At 39.5% G+C, this 17,393-nt stretch overlaps 1 protein-coding gene across 1 annotated transcript; it reads right to left on the minus strand.

The window, feature by feature from the left end:
* Nucleotides 1-1,890: 1,890 nt before the first annotated feature.
* ivns1abpa (influenza virus NS1A binding protein a) lies at nucleotides 1,891-16,604 on the minus strand. Its single transcript, XM_088598232.1, has 15 exons — nucleotides 16,414-16,604; nucleotides 10,225-10,490; nucleotides 9,972-10,102; nucleotides 9,502-9,671; nucleotides 9,094-9,169; nucleotides 8,596-8,769; nucleotides 8,228-8,353; nucleotides 6,272-6,379; nucleotides 5,555-5,681; nucleotides 4,842-5,066; nucleotides 4,430-4,551; nucleotides 4,196-4,322; nucleotides 3,783-3,914; nucleotides 3,254-3,427; nucleotides 1,891-3,081 (listed from the first exon to the last, which is right to left on the minus strand). The coding sequence occupies exons 3-15, from the start codon at nucleotides 10,080-10,082 to the stop codon at nucleotides 2,825-2,827; spliced, it is 1,929 nt and encodes a 642-aa protein (XP_088454358.1). The 5' UTR covers nucleotides 10,083-10,102; nucleotides 10,225-10,490; nucleotides 16,414-16,604; the 3' UTR covers nucleotides 1,891-2,824.
* Nucleotides 16,605-17,393: the final 789 nt, after the last annotated feature.

Genomic DNA, 17,393 nt, shown 5'->3' on the forward strand with positions numbered 1-17,393 from the left:
ATGTTTAAACAAGGAAACAGACGCAAGTAATTTTCCGATGGAGGAAAACCAGTGTCTGAAAAGAGCTTGCATTTTCACTCTAATCTCTTGTCTGGGACGTGTTAAGGTCAAGGTGACAGTTTGATCACATACTAGCATGGAGCTGTGCCTTTAACAGCATGATGCAGCAACATTCCAGTTCACTGGCTTGATTACAGTGAGGACAAGCTGATACATTAACTGTGCAATTCTGAGTACTGTAGAGCCACTGTCATTTTCTAGGAGGAATGCTGTGTGGGTTATCATGTGACTTCAGTGTTTAATCATACTGTTAAGTAGGGAGTAACTTGATAGTGTCGCAGTAGCACTAGCAACTAGGCTTTTTTGCAAGCAAAACTACAGGTTCAGTATTTTCTTGAGCTCTGAATTATGGAACATATTACTAGTTTTTGCTAGTTTGTTGTTTTCTTGCATGGAATCTTGCTCTTTGAAAGAAAATAGTCTTGATGAAACAAAGGGGGATTTATGTTTAATATCCATTAGTTTTATAAATGTTTTTTTTTAATATGTTTAATATTAGATTAAAATTAACAAGTCCACCACTTCCAAACAGCTTTATAGACCAATAGAATATTTCTTGCCAATATTTGTGATTTCATTAAAATGCAGCAAGAGGTGTTTATTGCCTTAGGTATTTGTTTAGGTCAGGAAGAGGCGTACCAGGTTGACTTTTGGCCTTTCATATTTTAAGTTAGCTAGCTGTTATTCAAGTCCATTCTAGAATTGACCTGGTGTTGTTTTAGCCTCTATTTTTCCTTTGACATTTTGCTGGAATCTGAATTCTGATGTAGCAGTGATTGCAGTGATGTAATCATGTGATATAAAAGTGCTGCTAACCTTGGTCCCCAGGCAAAAGAACACAAGGGCAAAGCTTAGTGCCAACTTCAGTTACTTGCTTAGTAAAGTCTAGCCTTCTCATTGACTGGCCTTCCAAGCCTCTGACACCGAGCTTCATTCACAAGATTTAGGATTAAACGTTTGTGAATGAAAGTACCAGAAATTACTGTAGAATGACTTAGAACTAGGTACATGAATCATGAATTTAGAATACTAAACCCAAAATTGCAGCTCCTAGCAGAGCCCCACGCAAAGAATAATGCCCCTCTTTAAACCCTTCAGTGCAATTCTTTAAGGTTATGTGCATTTTTACTTTTTATTGCTTTTAAAATAGAAATACTAATTCCACTCGGAGAAGTAAAAATTTTCCATTCTCGGTGTCTCCTTGCCTAACTGGCAGGTAGCTTCGTTTTTAGCTGGAAACCAATCTTATTATAATCATAAACAGGTGATGAAAAGTGAGCACTGAAAGCAAAAAGTCTTAAATATTACCAACAGCCTACAAGTGGAAGAACACTAACAATAATATAAAAGAAGATTGATGTGGATTTCCAACATTGAAATCAATGCTGAAGAACATTTTGAATAGAAATAATCTTTTAATTACATTTTCATTATAAGATTATTTGTATACTTTACATTTTTTATCTGATTAAAAACTCACTCTTAGAGGAAATTGGGAATAATGGGTTACTGTGTGTGCAAGAAAAGCAGTCAGAGCTATTAAAGACAGAAACTAGTTATTTCAGCTTGGCTACTATCATAGAATGGAGTATGGCACAACCACCACAACCCTTTTGAAATTTGATGCTGCCAGCTCGAAATGTTCAAATTAGACCTGCAGTGTGTCAATTTCTTGCACAATATTTTTTACAACAAAACCAAAAAAGGGTACTTAAAAGGTTGATTAGGTACTGTAAATGTTAACCAGAAGAGGAGTCGTTTACATAGCAACACCTCTCTATTCTGGTTCATACTGGAATACACAAAATAAAGGCTCAGTAAAAATGCAGGTTTTGTGAGTTGATATGGTTTATTAGTTAAGGAATATTAACTTATTAGCTTGTAACAAAAGTGATATGGAATTTCACACCCTCCAAATCCTTTTAAAAATTACAACCAGAAAGTTTTAAATACTGAACAAGTGTATTTTTAACATTCAAAAATGCCATTGCAGTTCAACAACAATCTGTAAAATTGCAGTACCAAACTTTCCTGTGCAAAGGCAGAAGCTTTGTAGCATTTTTATGTGATGCAACCAAAGTAATTTAATGCTTTGAAAAAAAAATCTGACACTTAGGTTTTACATCTATTGGTAAATTGCTCAGCTGTGTATAAAAAATATAAAAAAGGCCATCATAAAAGATACACTATATTGATACGCATTTTCAGCTTTAGTTTAAATGACACAAAACAGCCATATAATTTTTGTGAATAAGGCTCTTAACTGCAGATTTTCCCAGTTAGAAACTAAAGTATAAAGTTAAATTTCCCCAATTTAGAAACAATCCTTGAACGTAAAGCTCAGCTAGTTATCACCATTTATTTTGCTCTAAACTTGGTTAGTACTTCTTGCATTAACCACTAGAGAACAGGGAAAAAATGACCTAATACATACGTGAAAACTGTTCTGCTCCAAAAACCCTTTCCTGAAAAAAAAAAAACTCAGCTCCAGAAAGAATGTACTTAAATGTTGGCATTCTTATAAGGACAAAAAAAAAAACAATGAAACAAAATATATACAGCACAATATATTGTATGCAATATGCAAAGGATTTATGTTGCAGTCAGCAACCCAGTTGAATTTTTATTTCCCACCCCCCCCAACCCACCCTCATAAACCCATCTTCACTGAAGAATCCCCCTCCCAAACCTGCTCACATGTAAAACTTCACTAAACACAATTACATCACTAAGCCTGTTAGTTTGAGAAAGGTGCTGCACACATTCAATTAACGGTAAAGGCATCAATGCAGGGACTCCACTCATTGGTTTCGGGGTCGTATATTTCGAAGGTGTTGAGGAACTCATTCCCGTCGAAGCCACCCACTGCACAGATGAACTTCCTCAGCACCGCCACACCCGCGTTGCTCCGAGCTGATGTCATGCTCCCCAGCATCTTCCACTCATTCTTGGCTGGGTCGTACACCTCCACACACCTCAGGGCATGAGAGCCGTCAAACCCTCCAACCACAAACAGCTTTCCTGCAAAGAAATGTGCGCTTTTGAATGAACATTCCGTTTGCATCACAGAAGGAAAATTCCATCCGCTGTAACTTTTGATTTCCTGAACCACAAAATGTCAACTTTGCAGTATCATTACACTGGATGTGGGGAAAGCCTTGCAAAAAAAAAAAAACAGTATGAGAACACTTACCCTCGTACACAGCCACCCCTGCCCCACGCCGAGCTACGTTCATGGGAGCAACGAGAGTCCAGGTATTGTTTTCAGGGTTGTAGCGCTCCACTGTATTCAGACAATTCCAGGACTCTGCTCCTCCGATGACGTACATGAAGTTGTTCAGTTCACACACTGCTGCCTGGTGTCTCCCTGTACAGATCAATACAAATGTTATACAAGTGACTCCCAGAAATGGAATTCAATGCACTTCACTGAAATGACAACTTGCTGTATCCTCACCTAGCTCTGTCCTAGTACTGCCCTTAACCTCTAATACACTATATTGTGGATTCAGTCAGTTCTTCCATGAGCATGCTTGGGTTTGTTTGAATCCTGCTTCCAACTATATGGCATGTAGGACGTTTGTGTAATCACTACAAAAATGTTCAACTGGTTGAAAGAAGAAATGAGTTTAAAAGATTTTAAGCTGCTCTTACACTAAATTGCTACGATAGTGCTAAAATATGTTACCAAAAAGTATGTTTTATTAACAAAATGGACATACTTATATTAAGAGGAGCACAGCTTGTCCAGATCTTTGTAATGGGGTCGAAAACATCACAGTTCTTCAAGCCTTTCTGGCCACATGGATCTGATCCACCAACAACATACAGTTTGTTGTTTAAGGAGCAAACACCTAAAAACAAAACATGAGCCATTGTGAGGCAGAAGAACAGAAGTATAGCATTCTTCATTCCAGAGCTCGACACATAGGACAACACATCCCAGAAGCACAGCACCAACCTGGATGACACAGAAACTCCACTGCACAGCAGATCAGGTGAAATGAGTTACACAGAGATGCCCATTTACTATTTATTTTAATAGCTTTTTCTAGTTGTTCTAGTGCCATTTCTTATTAAAGATATTTATTAGTTTCAAGGATGGGTCGCAATACCCAATTCATAAAATATTTACCTGCATTGCAGCGGTTTGTTCTTAACTCTGGCACTTGAGTCCACTCGTCAGCATTCAGGTCATACGTTTCTCCACAGCTGAGCTCATCTGAATGTCCGTTGGAACCTCCCATCACATACAGTTGGCCCTAAGAAAGACAGGTAAAAAGAGATTTGGAAACCATGTCCAAGAAATATCTAAGAAGTACTGTTTTGAAGGGAAGTGCATGAAGCAGACATTTGAAGCGACACTTACCATTAGCACTGCCATCTGGAAGCGTGCTCTTGGTGTCCTCATTGGAGCAATGAAAGTCCAGCTGTCCTTGTCCGGATCATAGCATTCCACGGTACGCAAGCATTCTTCCCTGTTATAGCCACCTATACAAAAAGGTATTCAAATCAAGGTATAAGGTTATCAACCTTAACAGTATCACAGCTTAATCATTTTGCAAGAACTTCACTATTTTCAGTTCACCTGACAAATGTAAACTTAAAAAAAACTCATTACAGAAAAACTACTGAAACAAATTCAAATCTAATATGCTAGAGTGCCTGTAGAGTCAGTAGGCAGTGATTGGATTTTAAACCTCAAGGGCTTTAAGAAAATCCATTTGTGCAAGGTTGTTGGATTTTACCACCTCCTTAGATCACCAAAATCAATGCCTTGCCTGCTGCAATAAGCCGGCCGTTGAGTTCTGCTGTGCCCAGGCCTGAACGAGCGTAGTGCATAGGAGACAGCAATTTCTCCTCCAGCTCCTCTGGCTGCACCTCGAAACTCATGCTCTTCAGCATGCAGGGTGTTCCAGATGGGGAGCTCTGGGGACTGTTTCGGCCGTGCAGGAAGATAACACACAGCACTCCATTCAGGACAGCCAGGCACAGGTAGATGTTGTCTAGGGTGAACATAATAGAACGTTACTTACACAGTAATGAGACCTTAGAAAATTAAGAAAAATTCGGTCTTAAGAATTACTTGTGCATGAACAGCTTAGTAGAAGGGGGTTTCCTGGGAACCCATACACCTGCTGGTGTTCACTCCTGCCAGGGTCATTTCTTTAATATGTCACTAAACTAACAAGTTGCTCAACTGGCACCATTTCAAAAGCTGGAGAACTTGTTACTTATGAAATGTAGGTTTAAAGGCAACATCCAGTATCTTTAAGAACTGAAAACAATTAATCCTTTTAGGTCAATCCTTTTAGGTCAATGTTCAGCTGCAACCTATCCAGCATGTGCTGGTCTTGGGAATGATGGGAAGCCTAAAAGTAAAAGACTGCACCAATTATAATCATTTGTTCATATTGACAGAGATTACAAAGAATCCTAAAAATCCCCTTTTATGGGTGCTAAAGACTACTTTACAGCTTAATCCTTCACTCACTGGTTGTCTTCTCAGAGGCTATGTATTTCCACTCATGCTTGCACAGCTGATTCACAGAGCTGGGAGACAGACTTCCAGAGGAGCTGTTGCTCATTGGCCTGTGGTCATTCTCGCGAAGGGGCTTCTTCTGCAAAACCAAAGCGCAGCTACAGACACAAACAGGAGAGGAGTCTCCTCCACCTCTAGGATACTACACACCAAATCAGCTAGGGTGTACTCCAATCTGAGACCTTAAAAGATGTGAATCTACCCTCAAACCTCACACTGCTCAGTAAATCTTTTATAGCACACCAAAAGATTCCTCTAAAAACGTTTAAGATGTATTCTTTAACACTAACCTTTACAGATTCTAAATGTATAGTACTGTGCTTTTCAGTTTAGAACCACCTCTTATCACTGCTTATGTAAGATTTTAAGAAATTTTCCAGTGTTGTCCAATCAATATTTCCACAAAAATGACCAAATAATTCTTTTAAATAATTCCCTATTGATAAGTATTTAAATTCCTAAAGTTCGGGCTCAGTTTAACAAGAAAATCAAAATTAAATTTATCCTAATTGGGTAGCTTCTACACAACACTAATTAGCAAAATAGACCAGTGAAAGCTTTCCTTATTTCAAATACTCAATTAAACACCATGAAGCTGTTTAGTACTACAATTCAGGTGTGCTATAAAAGACTACTTGAACCATCACCAAGACTGTGTGGGTTCTGTACCTGAACAAACTGGATGTGGTCATCATCATTGCCAAACACCTCAGTCTGTCCGTCAAGCAGATTCCCATCAAGCAGTTTGTGATCAGCTGAGTAGTACAGCGTTTGAACCTGCAAAACAGTAACAGAAGACCCATGTGGCTGTCTCCATGACAACAGAAACCCGGGGAACTGAAAGCCTGTTCCGCAAAGGCCCACAGGTACAAGCGTGGTCGATGCTGGAGGAAGAGGTGTTTAAAGAGAAAATACAGCTTTAAAGGAAACTCTGCAGGGATCTTGATCACGCTGAATAAACCTTCAGGCCAATGCAAAATCATCCATGTAGCTCCGGTTTCTCTCATCAAGCATTAATTAACAGAGCCATCGTCATGGCTGACAGCTGGAAAGGAGGGCGTTATTAAGGCAGGATCACAAAAGCAGCCATCTAAAATAATGAATTTTTAACATTGTGAAAATGAATACTCCTCAGAACCATGCATGTTTCAAAGGTTTTGCTACTCACCATAAAAACAAAAAAGCTTTACTAGTTTCCTACACTACAGTAGACTAACGCAGTGTTAGTAGAAACTAAATTGGCTGATGCTGCACTTACCCTTGATAATAGTTTGACAAAAACTTTGAAATACTTGATAACTTGCAGATAATTACAATTTGTTGATGGTTTTCTAGAAAACTTACAGATTCGTTTAGTAAATTATAAACTACAAAATTACTGTACTGTATTCCGATAGGCGAATACCAATTTGCAGTATCAATGAGTAGATCCCAAATACAGTGACAGAAAATACAGATGTACAGAATATATTCTACATTAATCAGACATACAAAAAAATAAGAACAGTTTTTAAGGTTCTGGCAAAAAAAAAACAGTATTTACAATTGAGTTAAACAGCTGCATGAGGGGAAAAGCAGACTGTTTAACATGTACGAACTACCAAGTCTGCAGCTATAGATTAGCAAGATGGTGCCAATAAATTATGGCATCTCAACCACTTAGCACTGTATAGTTATTACACTGTAGTTACAAGTGTTGCTATACTCACTGTAGGTAAACAGTACTCATTGAAATATTTGGGATAATTCATGTAGTAATGTTAAAAAAGTGATATACCAATAAATTAGTTTTGCTTAAAAGTTTCAAGCACTTTTCGGCCTTCCATTTGTAGTTGGAATTCCAGATTTGAATTTGGTTACTTAATAAATGCTAGTAAATGGATAAATCAAATCCTACAAGCGCCACTTGATTTGAACAAACATAATCCATGAAGCACACAACTTGTTACAATGGTTTTATGGCTTGCAGACTTGGCAGGTGACAGAAATACTTCCAACAGCACGTTTTTCAATAGCTTGGTAATTGTGCTGGAAGAAGTAAACACGATTAGTGTGGTCTGTTTAGTAGTTGTTGTTTTTATTCTGCCAACAGATGGAAGTGCAGCGGTGTTTTGGCTGTGGGCAGGACTGAAGCTGCTTCTTTATGACTCATTACCCTGGAGGATTCAGTCTTGCTTTCTTCTGTCTTGCAAATCCTGCAGTGGTTTGGCTAATAAACCTAAGGAAAGATAAATCAATGGGGAGGAAGAGCCATTAGAATTTTTAACCTACTTCACAAAATATTAAGACCTGCAAAGGAAGGAGCATCAATAGCGAGTAAGACCCTTGCCAGTTTTTGTATCTATTCCTTATGCTAATATTGCAAAGGAGAGCTGAAAAAGCACTTAGCAAGAAAGAAGGGTAAACAAAACACAGACTGAACAGGTTCTTTCTGCTCACCTGGATAACCCCTCAGATTTTCAGTTTAGGGGCACCTACTGCAAAATTTACATTCTTTAGGGCCAAGGCTTTAAAAAAAAAGAAAAACAAACAAACCAAAACCAAAAAACAGTGCCAAAGAGGGAAATCAACCCTTCAATGTTACAATGTTTGAAAGACAAAACACAAACTGGTTATTACACTAACCTCCTCCATTAGCGACTCCAGTTGTTCTCCACTTTCCCACAAGCTCCGCTGCACCCAGTTGATCACCTTGGAGTAAAGTTTACCATTTCCTGGCAGGCAGACGTTGTCTTCAAGCATTACCTCCAACTGTAACGCAAAGAAATATACAGAACTCCTTACAGGGACTAAATATCTTACAAATTTTAATAGACATTCTTAAAGTACATTAAGTTAAATATGCTGTCCCAGAAGTAGTTTGTCTTCCTCAATGAATCTTACAAACCACAAGCATCTTGGGAGTTTTTATTTTCGTAAGGATTTGTCCATTACAGAGCATTTTAAAATCTAGAGGATCACTATGGGTGGATATTGAAAAGATATGTACAGACCTTAAGACGGGGGAGTTTGAGAAAGTCTTCCTGTTCTGAGATCTCCAACAGGTGCTCCTGGATGTAGCCATCAATTTTACTCAAGAGTCGCCCATCTCCCATGGAGCTTGCAAAGTTACGGTAACAGATACAGCTCTGGCAGTCCATCTTTGACAGTAAGTAGTCACCACAGATCTAGACAGCACAAATAGACTTAACGATTAGCTTTCTTACATTCATTTATAAAAAGGGTTTAATTATTTGAAAGATCATGTTAATTTCTCACTATTAGGTAACTAAAATTAAATATTACAGCAACTAGCAACCCAAAAGACTGGGGATTCCAAACAAATATACTTAATAATATATTCTATAATAATATATAATCTATAAAATTAAAAAAAACAAAACTTTCACATTATGTTACAATACAAATGCATGCATAGTCTGAGATTTGATTAACAGTATATAGTTAATCAACAGTAACTGTATAGCAACCACAAGAATGGGAAGAAACACCTGTTTAACTCTTTCCATCTTGAGTTTCTTAGATGCAGAATACACATCCTTAACCAGCTCTTTATCAGCTTTAAGTCTGTAACAGAAAAAGGTATTTGGCATTTGTAAGTGGAAAATACAATTCCAAGATTCATATTGCATGATTTATGCATATTTAAAAAACAGTGTCAAGAATGTACAGAATGCACTCCACTGAGTTACTTAAGAAAGACTAGCCAAGCTCATTTGTGCCTCATTACTCAAGAACTATGATAACCCAAGTTAGGAGTCCTTAAGATTTCTGAGAATTGTAACATGGATACAAGGAACACCACTGCTCTGTCATACAAGCTCTTTCAAATTTGATCTATAAAGGCTCCTTTGAAGATGACCATTATTGCAGCGTGCTAGTTAAAAAGCAAGTCTTACTGAGCAGTGTAGGCATAGTTGAGCAGGACTTCAACTGCTTCCGGGTTCAGATCATCGAACTTCACATGGGACACCCCATGAGGCTCTGCGTCACTGTTAAAGATCTCAAACAGGTAGGGGCTGCAGCAAGCCAGGACAGCTCGGTGTGCCATAAGCTCATGTCCACAGACCTGAAAAGATAGTAAAAATTGCACTCCAATGAAATCGCACGTCAGAAATAATTGGTCAGGAGGTTTCTTCTTCTTAGTGGCCAGCGATATTCGTGCAAATGTACATTTTTAAAACCATCAGTCTTTAAGAGCAAAGTTATGCTGTTATGCCTAGGCCTAGGCCTACAGACATTTCAAGAATGGTCAAAAGCAACATTAGTAATATCAATAATGATATCAGAACGCATAACAGACCAGTTGAATAAATATATTCCCAGGGTCTTCTAGTACAGTTACTAATTAACTGTAAACGAAACATACCTGAAGTCTGACATCACAAAACTGCCCACTCTTCCTCAGTGCATTCATTTTGGCCACAGTTGAATCCAGGAAGCTTTCGTCTTCAAAAATTAAATATCCGTTTGGGACCATTTTGGTACTTTGTTTCAGGCCTTAGAAAAGATCAAACAAATCACGTCTTTACTGTATTATAGCACAACGAAATGCTTAGGCAACATGAACTCGAAGTGGTCTGACTTCACGGCACAAATCCCCAATGCATTAATTATCTTACCGAAGAATGATGCAACTTGACAAAAGAATACTGGTGACAGCCAAGGGAAATAAAAACGAAGGCACTGGCACCAGACCAAGAAAGATGGGTTCCGAGTCTTCGTTTGCAGAGCAGGGAGTTAGAGGAAATGCCAGCCAACAGTCTGCTAAAACAGGCCACAGCAGCTGGGGTGCAAAACTAGCAGGCTTAGATTGACTGTAATCAAGTCCTTGGTATCCCCGTGGCTATAGAAATGAGTTTCTTCTGCGATGATCCTGCATTATAACCTACAAAAAAAAAAGAGTAATGTTTAGAGGAGATCAAAATGAAAAGCACCATGACCACAGAGCATGTGAGTAACAGTTTGCTCAGCACTAATTCTGTTTGTTACAAAGTTGATTTCCGGCGATAAAACAAGACGAAAATGCAAAAATTATACTGTGCTTTTTAGTAGCTCCCACAGGTCAAGCACTTGCACTGCAATGGCAGATTAAAAAAAAAGGATCAATACTTTAAGCTACATTCCCAAAGACTGTCAGCTCAGGCTAGAGTCATCATTTTTACCATGCGTATCTTTCATGGTTATGCAAATCAGCACTTTAGTTTGAATAAAACACTATTTAGTTGAATAATATCTTATTTTTTCTACTGCCCTGAAATCTGTTTTAAAAGGTTAGCATAATAGTATAGAATTCTTGATTTTTACCAATGCATCTTAATTCCCCACATTCTAATCTTTTTTACACCTTACACAAAGTTGGTACTTCGAAATCCCTCATCAATAAAACTTTTGGCGTGGAATTTCACCATTGTCTTACAGCCGTATAATTCTGTAAGGAATTAGTAAGCCCAAACTTCCCCTCTAGGCAATATCCACGTTCACTTCTCAACTGCCTGTCTTCATCTGAACTCCAAACGCTGATGTCCTCGACAGTGCATGCTAGTCAGTCTTGCAGGAAAGTTCCATAGCCTTGCTTGCATGTAAATCGAGAAGCACACCCTACTCCTCATTTTCCCCACTCATGGCGGCTGTAGCCTGTTCCAAGTGTTGTAGAGATTTACAACAGCCAGAGACTTTTTTCCCCCTGTCCATGTCATTCTAAAGTTATTACATCATTGAGTTAAAACGAGATCATCTCTTTTTAAATAAGGAAAGCATGGGAGCTGCTAGTTTGTAATAAGGAATGATACACGACGTAAAGTACATCATTTCAAGTAATCTTCCTTTTTTTATAAAATGACTGTTTAAGTGCATCTTCACAAGTTAATAACTAAATTCGAATTGTACGTGGTAAGATGCAACTTGTCCTGACGCATTTAAAATTGCTTGTCACCAGTTCCGATTCCCTGCCCCTTTCACGTTTGAACTTGCCACCAAATGAACTGCAAATATAATCTAGGAAATCTTCTTGGACATGATAGAAATGATCAAGTTTCCTAATCCTGCAATTTCAAACAGCTAGGCGCTATTCTGTTGGAAGGAAGAAAATGAACCAAGTTCACTTGGAAGGAATAACAATCTCAAGCATTTAAGGCTCTGTAATATAGTCAGGGCTGAGGCCACATCTTAAAAGAACTGCCCTGAAAAACCAATAAACAATCAACGAAAAAGAACTGTATTTGTGACTTTGTATCCTCAGGATTATACAGTCTCAGTTCAGCCTTGCATGACAAAATAAACATCAGATTTATAAAGTATGAATAGTCAGAAATCATATGCATCGATGCTCAGGAAGTGGCTATAGGATCAGCTGATTGTAATCATCAAAACTCTTGGATCTTTACGCAGTGTTGTATGCCTAGTGTACATTGCTGTTCCCATATCTACAAAAGACAGGATTCTGTTCAAACTAAGACTTATCAAGATTACAGTGTTTGATATTAAAAAACATTTGAGTATTTTTGTGGACAACTCGTCTGTAAAGCACTTTCACTTCCTATGCTCCCCAGCCTTAAGAATCTGGCAATCCCATGTTGGAGGTTTCAGCAGTGCGTGGGGAGAATGCTGGCACTGGGCAGATGTAAGCTGGTTTGCTCATTTCCACAGGTTATGCAACAGCTGGCAGACAGCACCAACAGGCTGGAGATTATAGTTTCAGGATAACGAAACAGATGTTTTACCATTTTCCATGTTCCACCACGAAAACCCATGTAACGCCGTGTTGAAACAATACGTATCGAAAGATTTTATTAAAAAAAGGGAATCGCTTCAAGATTTGGAATGTTCCCAGAGTTAGGCCAAGACATGTATCTCACTTCAAAGCATAAACAAATCGATTCCTCGTCTGCCTCAGATTGATTTTACAATGAAAGGACTCAAGAGGCCCCTTCAAGTTGAAGAGCAGTGAAGCACCAGCCACATGAATAAGGGTTCCCACCCCAGCAGTCCATAAAGCTTTGAGTTGAATACACCTTTAATCCCAGTTCCACCTTGAGAACACAGAGCTGGTCTGACCAAAACTACTCTACTGTTTTAGAAATAACATTTTAGGTTCTCTGACACGAGCAATCAAAATGTTTTTACACTTTTGATTTTAATGCTTTTTAACCACAGGTGTAAGGCTAGCCACCAGATTAATGTTACTCTTATTATCAACTTCTACCAAAGCTCTTAAAGTAGGAAAAATGAACTCTGAACAGAATCTTGCTCAGGCTTTCCACACTAGGCTGGTTTTGCCAACAATAGTATGAGCTGCTTTCAAAAGAAACTCAGGAACTTTCCTGCAGGAACTAGAGTATTCTAGAAAAACTCAAGTAGCTATGGGGAATTTCCAAATGCTTACAAATACCAATAGGTTTTACAAAGATTTTGTTTTTCCAAATAAAACTTTAAATTGTGTAAGGAAGACTGGAATTGACTGTAGAATTAAAAACATGTAACTGCAGAAGAACTCAACATTAATAAGACGGTGGATAGGATAGGGAGGTTTAGAACTCTGAGCTTGCCTCAGAACATCAGAAATAGTTCTCTTGATTTTCACAGTGAGTAGGCTATTCTCTTTAACTTAAAAAATGAGGAAAAAGACTAACTATACTGCAATCACATTGCTTTTCACTGAAATGCAAACAGTTTAATCTTTCAACTTTCCCTAATGATATACAGTATGTATACTATTTTAAATGTCATATTTTATATTACAGACTCCAATAACCATATTATTCTGAGGCAAACCACTTTTGTTGAAATCATACATTAATGGCCCCTGAGTCTAAATTACTACAAAGCCAAAGACTGCCAAAACATACCGTATTATTGAACGCATTATCTAGTTGCACCGTTCAGAAATTAAAAAAATTATTCAGTGTGACAACCCCTATTCATTCCTCTACAATATACAGTAATCCTAAAATAAACCAGATAAACGGATGTGAGAGCAAATGTCTTGGCCAGACAAACACACCAGTTCCACACAAATCCACACTAATCTGGATTTATCTAACCTTCCCATCATAACCAATGTCTGAGAAATCCGGAAAGTTCTAACCTTTCATCCAACTATTATCGTGAATCAGTAAATATTTGAAGATGTGCAGCAGGCACCTTATTTCCGGTTCCAGAAGCAGTTCTCTCAATCTCAATAGGCGGCTACTGTTTTAGGCTTTGCAAATGCATTTTGTGAAAAATGCACAGCATTTGACTGTTTTTAGCTTTTAACCAGCAATGTTACCTTCGTCGAATACCCTGCAATCGCAGCAGTTCAGCTCTGCAAGCCAGTATCACAAAGTGGAAAACACGCCAACCACAAACAAACGCAATGCCGCTGGTGTGTACCTGCCAACACAGGAAGCAACCACAAGAACATTCTTCAACCATGCTCTGTACTCTGCTTACAGTTGCTACGTGACACATCTCTCACAACACTTTCTCCTGTACTGCGGTGTTGATCGTTCACCTGGGTAGGTGTACATATTTCTCTCCAGAGGCGGCCGACTCATCCTACAGGCAGAGTACTCCTATTTTCTGTTGCGCAATCCAGTTTGTGATAATGTGCAAATTGCTGGTAGCAATGCAAGGCGCTGCACAATCCCATGAAGAGAGATATTACCAGTACTAGAATCCCCACATCTGCCCAAACCAGCACAGCTTCCAAGCCAGCAAAGAGATGAGAACTCAACAGAGCCTGCAGCCCAGTCTGTTCTCCTGGGAACAGGGGGAGCCTCAGCGCTTTTGTTGCAAGCGCCTGTAAATGTTTTGCTAATTATTGCTTTGGCGACACTGTAATACACCAGCCGTGCCAAGAGAGCCCTTTATATTTGATATTTATGACAGTACGCTGTAACTAGAACATTAAGTCATGGAAAAGCGGGCCCACTAAAACGTTGCATGCTCTGTGGAGCAATGCCATTGACAGAAGCAGCCCAGGTCAGTGAGAAACAACCGACTCAAATCGGTTTGCCAGCGGCGTTTCCGCTACGAATAAAAAATTACATTTCACGGCCAAACGCTTCTATGAGATCAGATCGGCAATGCAATCTGTACTTCTGAGTCATAAACCGCAGAACTGCCCGATTCCGGAGCAAGAACCGTTCAGTCACGTTTCCCGGTTCAATCCTCTAGTCTCGAAAGCGCCCCCACTTTCACACATCAGACATCTTGTCCGACAGCTGTCAATCCGCACCCTTTGCTTTTAGCAGGAAAGAATTATGACGATTATGGCGATGGTGTGAAGTACACACTCGCCACCATGTGCTTTTCATATAATAATGCTTGAGATCTCACGCACACCGTTTCAGAAAGGGCAAACGTGGATTTCCCACGACTCTTAAAACCCGAAATTAAAAGCAGTGCTCGCACGAAGGACAATCTCTAGGGGAGCTGTAACCACGAATTCGCTCTGTGCTCCTGTATCCACGTTACAAAGGACGTCTTCCAACGGGATTCGCATTTTTTTAGGATTTTGTTGTGCATTTTTTTTAGGATCGGTCCTATTTTTTTTATATTAACTGTCCCTTTAACAAACCACCCTGAAGCACGATCCTAGTGCGAACTAGCTGTCATCCCACCTCTACCCCTGACCACTGTTCCAAAGGCCACTCTCTCCAATCAGATAGCGAGACAACGTCCCAATGCAGGTCTCCGATTCGCTGGCTAAACTGTAAATCAGTTTAGCAGGCTAGTTTTAATGAATTCGAGTGAGAGATTGCATCAGTGCCAATAAACTTGCAGCTCAAGGTTTCCAGTGCCGTCTCTAGCTACCCCCACTATGGAGACCGAAAACTGGGTCAGGCGTGCGCAAGATTGAAGATCGCACTCTGCTTTTTTGGTTTGGGGGGGATTCTAGCGTGTACTGAATAACATATAAGACAGACACGTTTTTCTTCCCCTGCCCTAAAGCTACACAACAGAAATGAAAAAGGACATGCACGTCACGATATTGCTGCCTAGTTAAAATGAAGACGAAATCTGCACGAATCATGTCCTTCCGATCACAAGACCACTTGGAGCCCAAACACCGCACACAAGACATCCTCTAGTCTTGAAGCCTCTCTTCAGACAAAAAAAAAAATCAACTGCTATTTCAGCAAAAAAACAATACAAGTGATGGGCGATTAAATCATCGCAATAGACCACACTCTAAAACAACTTCCTGAGCCAAAAGAAATCATTAATCGCTCCATCTGACTACAACCGTATTCAAGTGAAAAGCGTTTTTTTAAAACGATCTAATCAAAATAAAGTTTCAAGTGTGTTAATATAATGTCATTCGATTTCTTGAGCTGCCCATGCTACTGTAAAAAAAAAAATGAACATCTTAATCACACGTGCATTTGTCCAGTTCATTCTGCAATCCGCTAGCTTTTCTAATAACCAGATTACGACTAGATGCCGAATAAGCAACGAACCTTTTTAAAATACAAGCCGATCACTAATGTCAAGGCTGACGGACAACACATTCGGTGCAGCAGTCAGCTTTCAGTGACCACCGACTTTACTACCCCCAAGGCCTTCTTAAAAAAAAATAAGATGACGAATTATAAATCCGGATACATCAAAGTGAATTTCGGAATCCGTGCAAAACGTAAACCTGTCGCCATTTGTAACTAGTTATAGGGCTTAATAAAATAGTCTCGGTCATTCTGTTTTATAACAGGAAAATAGACCGGACACGAACAATACGATACCGCCCCACACCACATCGCCGGCCAACTGCCACACGTCACTCTCTCGACTTACAAATTGCCGCACATTTGAAAAGGGGCACGCTTTACCTGTTTTCTTTGACAGTAGACGATAGCAGACATACTGTAAATTCAGAGTTGGTGCTGTTGGGTGCTGCAGTATTCTCCCGTTTCGCTGAAGGCTGACAGACAGACAGGCCGGCAAAAGGACACGAGGCGCGCTACTTCTCCGCTCACCCTGACAACGCTTCCCAGCTCGAGCTCGGACTGAGCTGGCGTGGCGCGCGCTCTTAACAAAGACGGGGGGGGGGGGGACCGCCACTCGCCGTGGTGACGTCAGGAAGAGTGATGGGGCTGCGCGCAAACAGGCAGCTCGGCAGGGCGGGGCTGCTCCGGGCTGTGCTGTGCTCTGTGCTCTGTGCTCTATCAAGATGGTTTCTAGCTTTTTCTTCTTGTGCGGTTTCCTGTTTCTAAATTGTTTTGGTAATATGTGACTAACGCCAGACACATATAAACGCGTCATGCGTATTCCGTTTTTGTTTTGATACATATTATTATACCTGCACTATCATTCGACATTTCTAAAGCAAATGGCCATCTTTACTTATGTTCGTTGAATGAAACGTTTGAATAGGTCTCGGAACACGTGGATACGTTTTACTCAGGTGTCTCTATACCTTTCAGTGCAATTATTTTTATAAAGAATTCTCGGATGAATTGTCAAATAACGTTAAAGGTCTTGAGTAGTGCTAAGCGCGATGTTCCGCCCCCCAAGAGATGAGCACATTTCCAAAACCTAAAAACCGAACTGTTTCAAACAAAAATGTTCTCATCTATCGCAGGAAAAACATTTTTGTGCGTCAATAGTTCTATTGAATACATGTCCGCAATTGTTTGACTTGGGTTTTTTGAAAACATTCCTTATAAACCGCGTTATTTTGAAACATTACCTGAGAAATCATAAAGTGCCTGAATTAAGACATTTTATTTGAAGCATGGCCTAACCAACAGAAAAATAAAACTACACACGAAATATCTTCAGACTGTTCGCATTTTCAATGTAGTGAGTA

The sequence above is a fragment of the Lepisosteus platostomus genome, chromosome 11 (genome assembly GCF_059453375.1).
Source record: "Lepisosteus platostomus isolate fLepPlt1 chromosome 11, fLepPlt1.hap1, whole genome shotgun sequence".
Lineage (NCBI taxonomy): Eukaryota > Metazoa > Chordata > Actinopteri > Semionotiformes > Lepisosteidae > Lepisosteus > Lepisosteus platostomus.

Excerpts from the sequence above, each read along its gene's own strand:
- ivns1abpa (XM_088598232.1), bottom strand. The coding sequence starts at position 10,082 with ATGGTCCCAAACGGATATTTAATTTTTGAAGACGAAAGCTTCCTGGAT. Across the intron at positions 6,380-8,227 it reads TGGAGTCGCTAATGGAGGAG|GTTCAAACGCTGTACTACTC; the intron begins GTTAGTGTAATA and ends ACTGTTTTGCAG. Across the intron at positions 4,552-4,841 it reads CGGCCGGCTTATTGCAGCAG|GTGGCTATAACAGGGAAGAA; the intron begins GCAAGGCATTGA and ends CTTTTTGTATAG.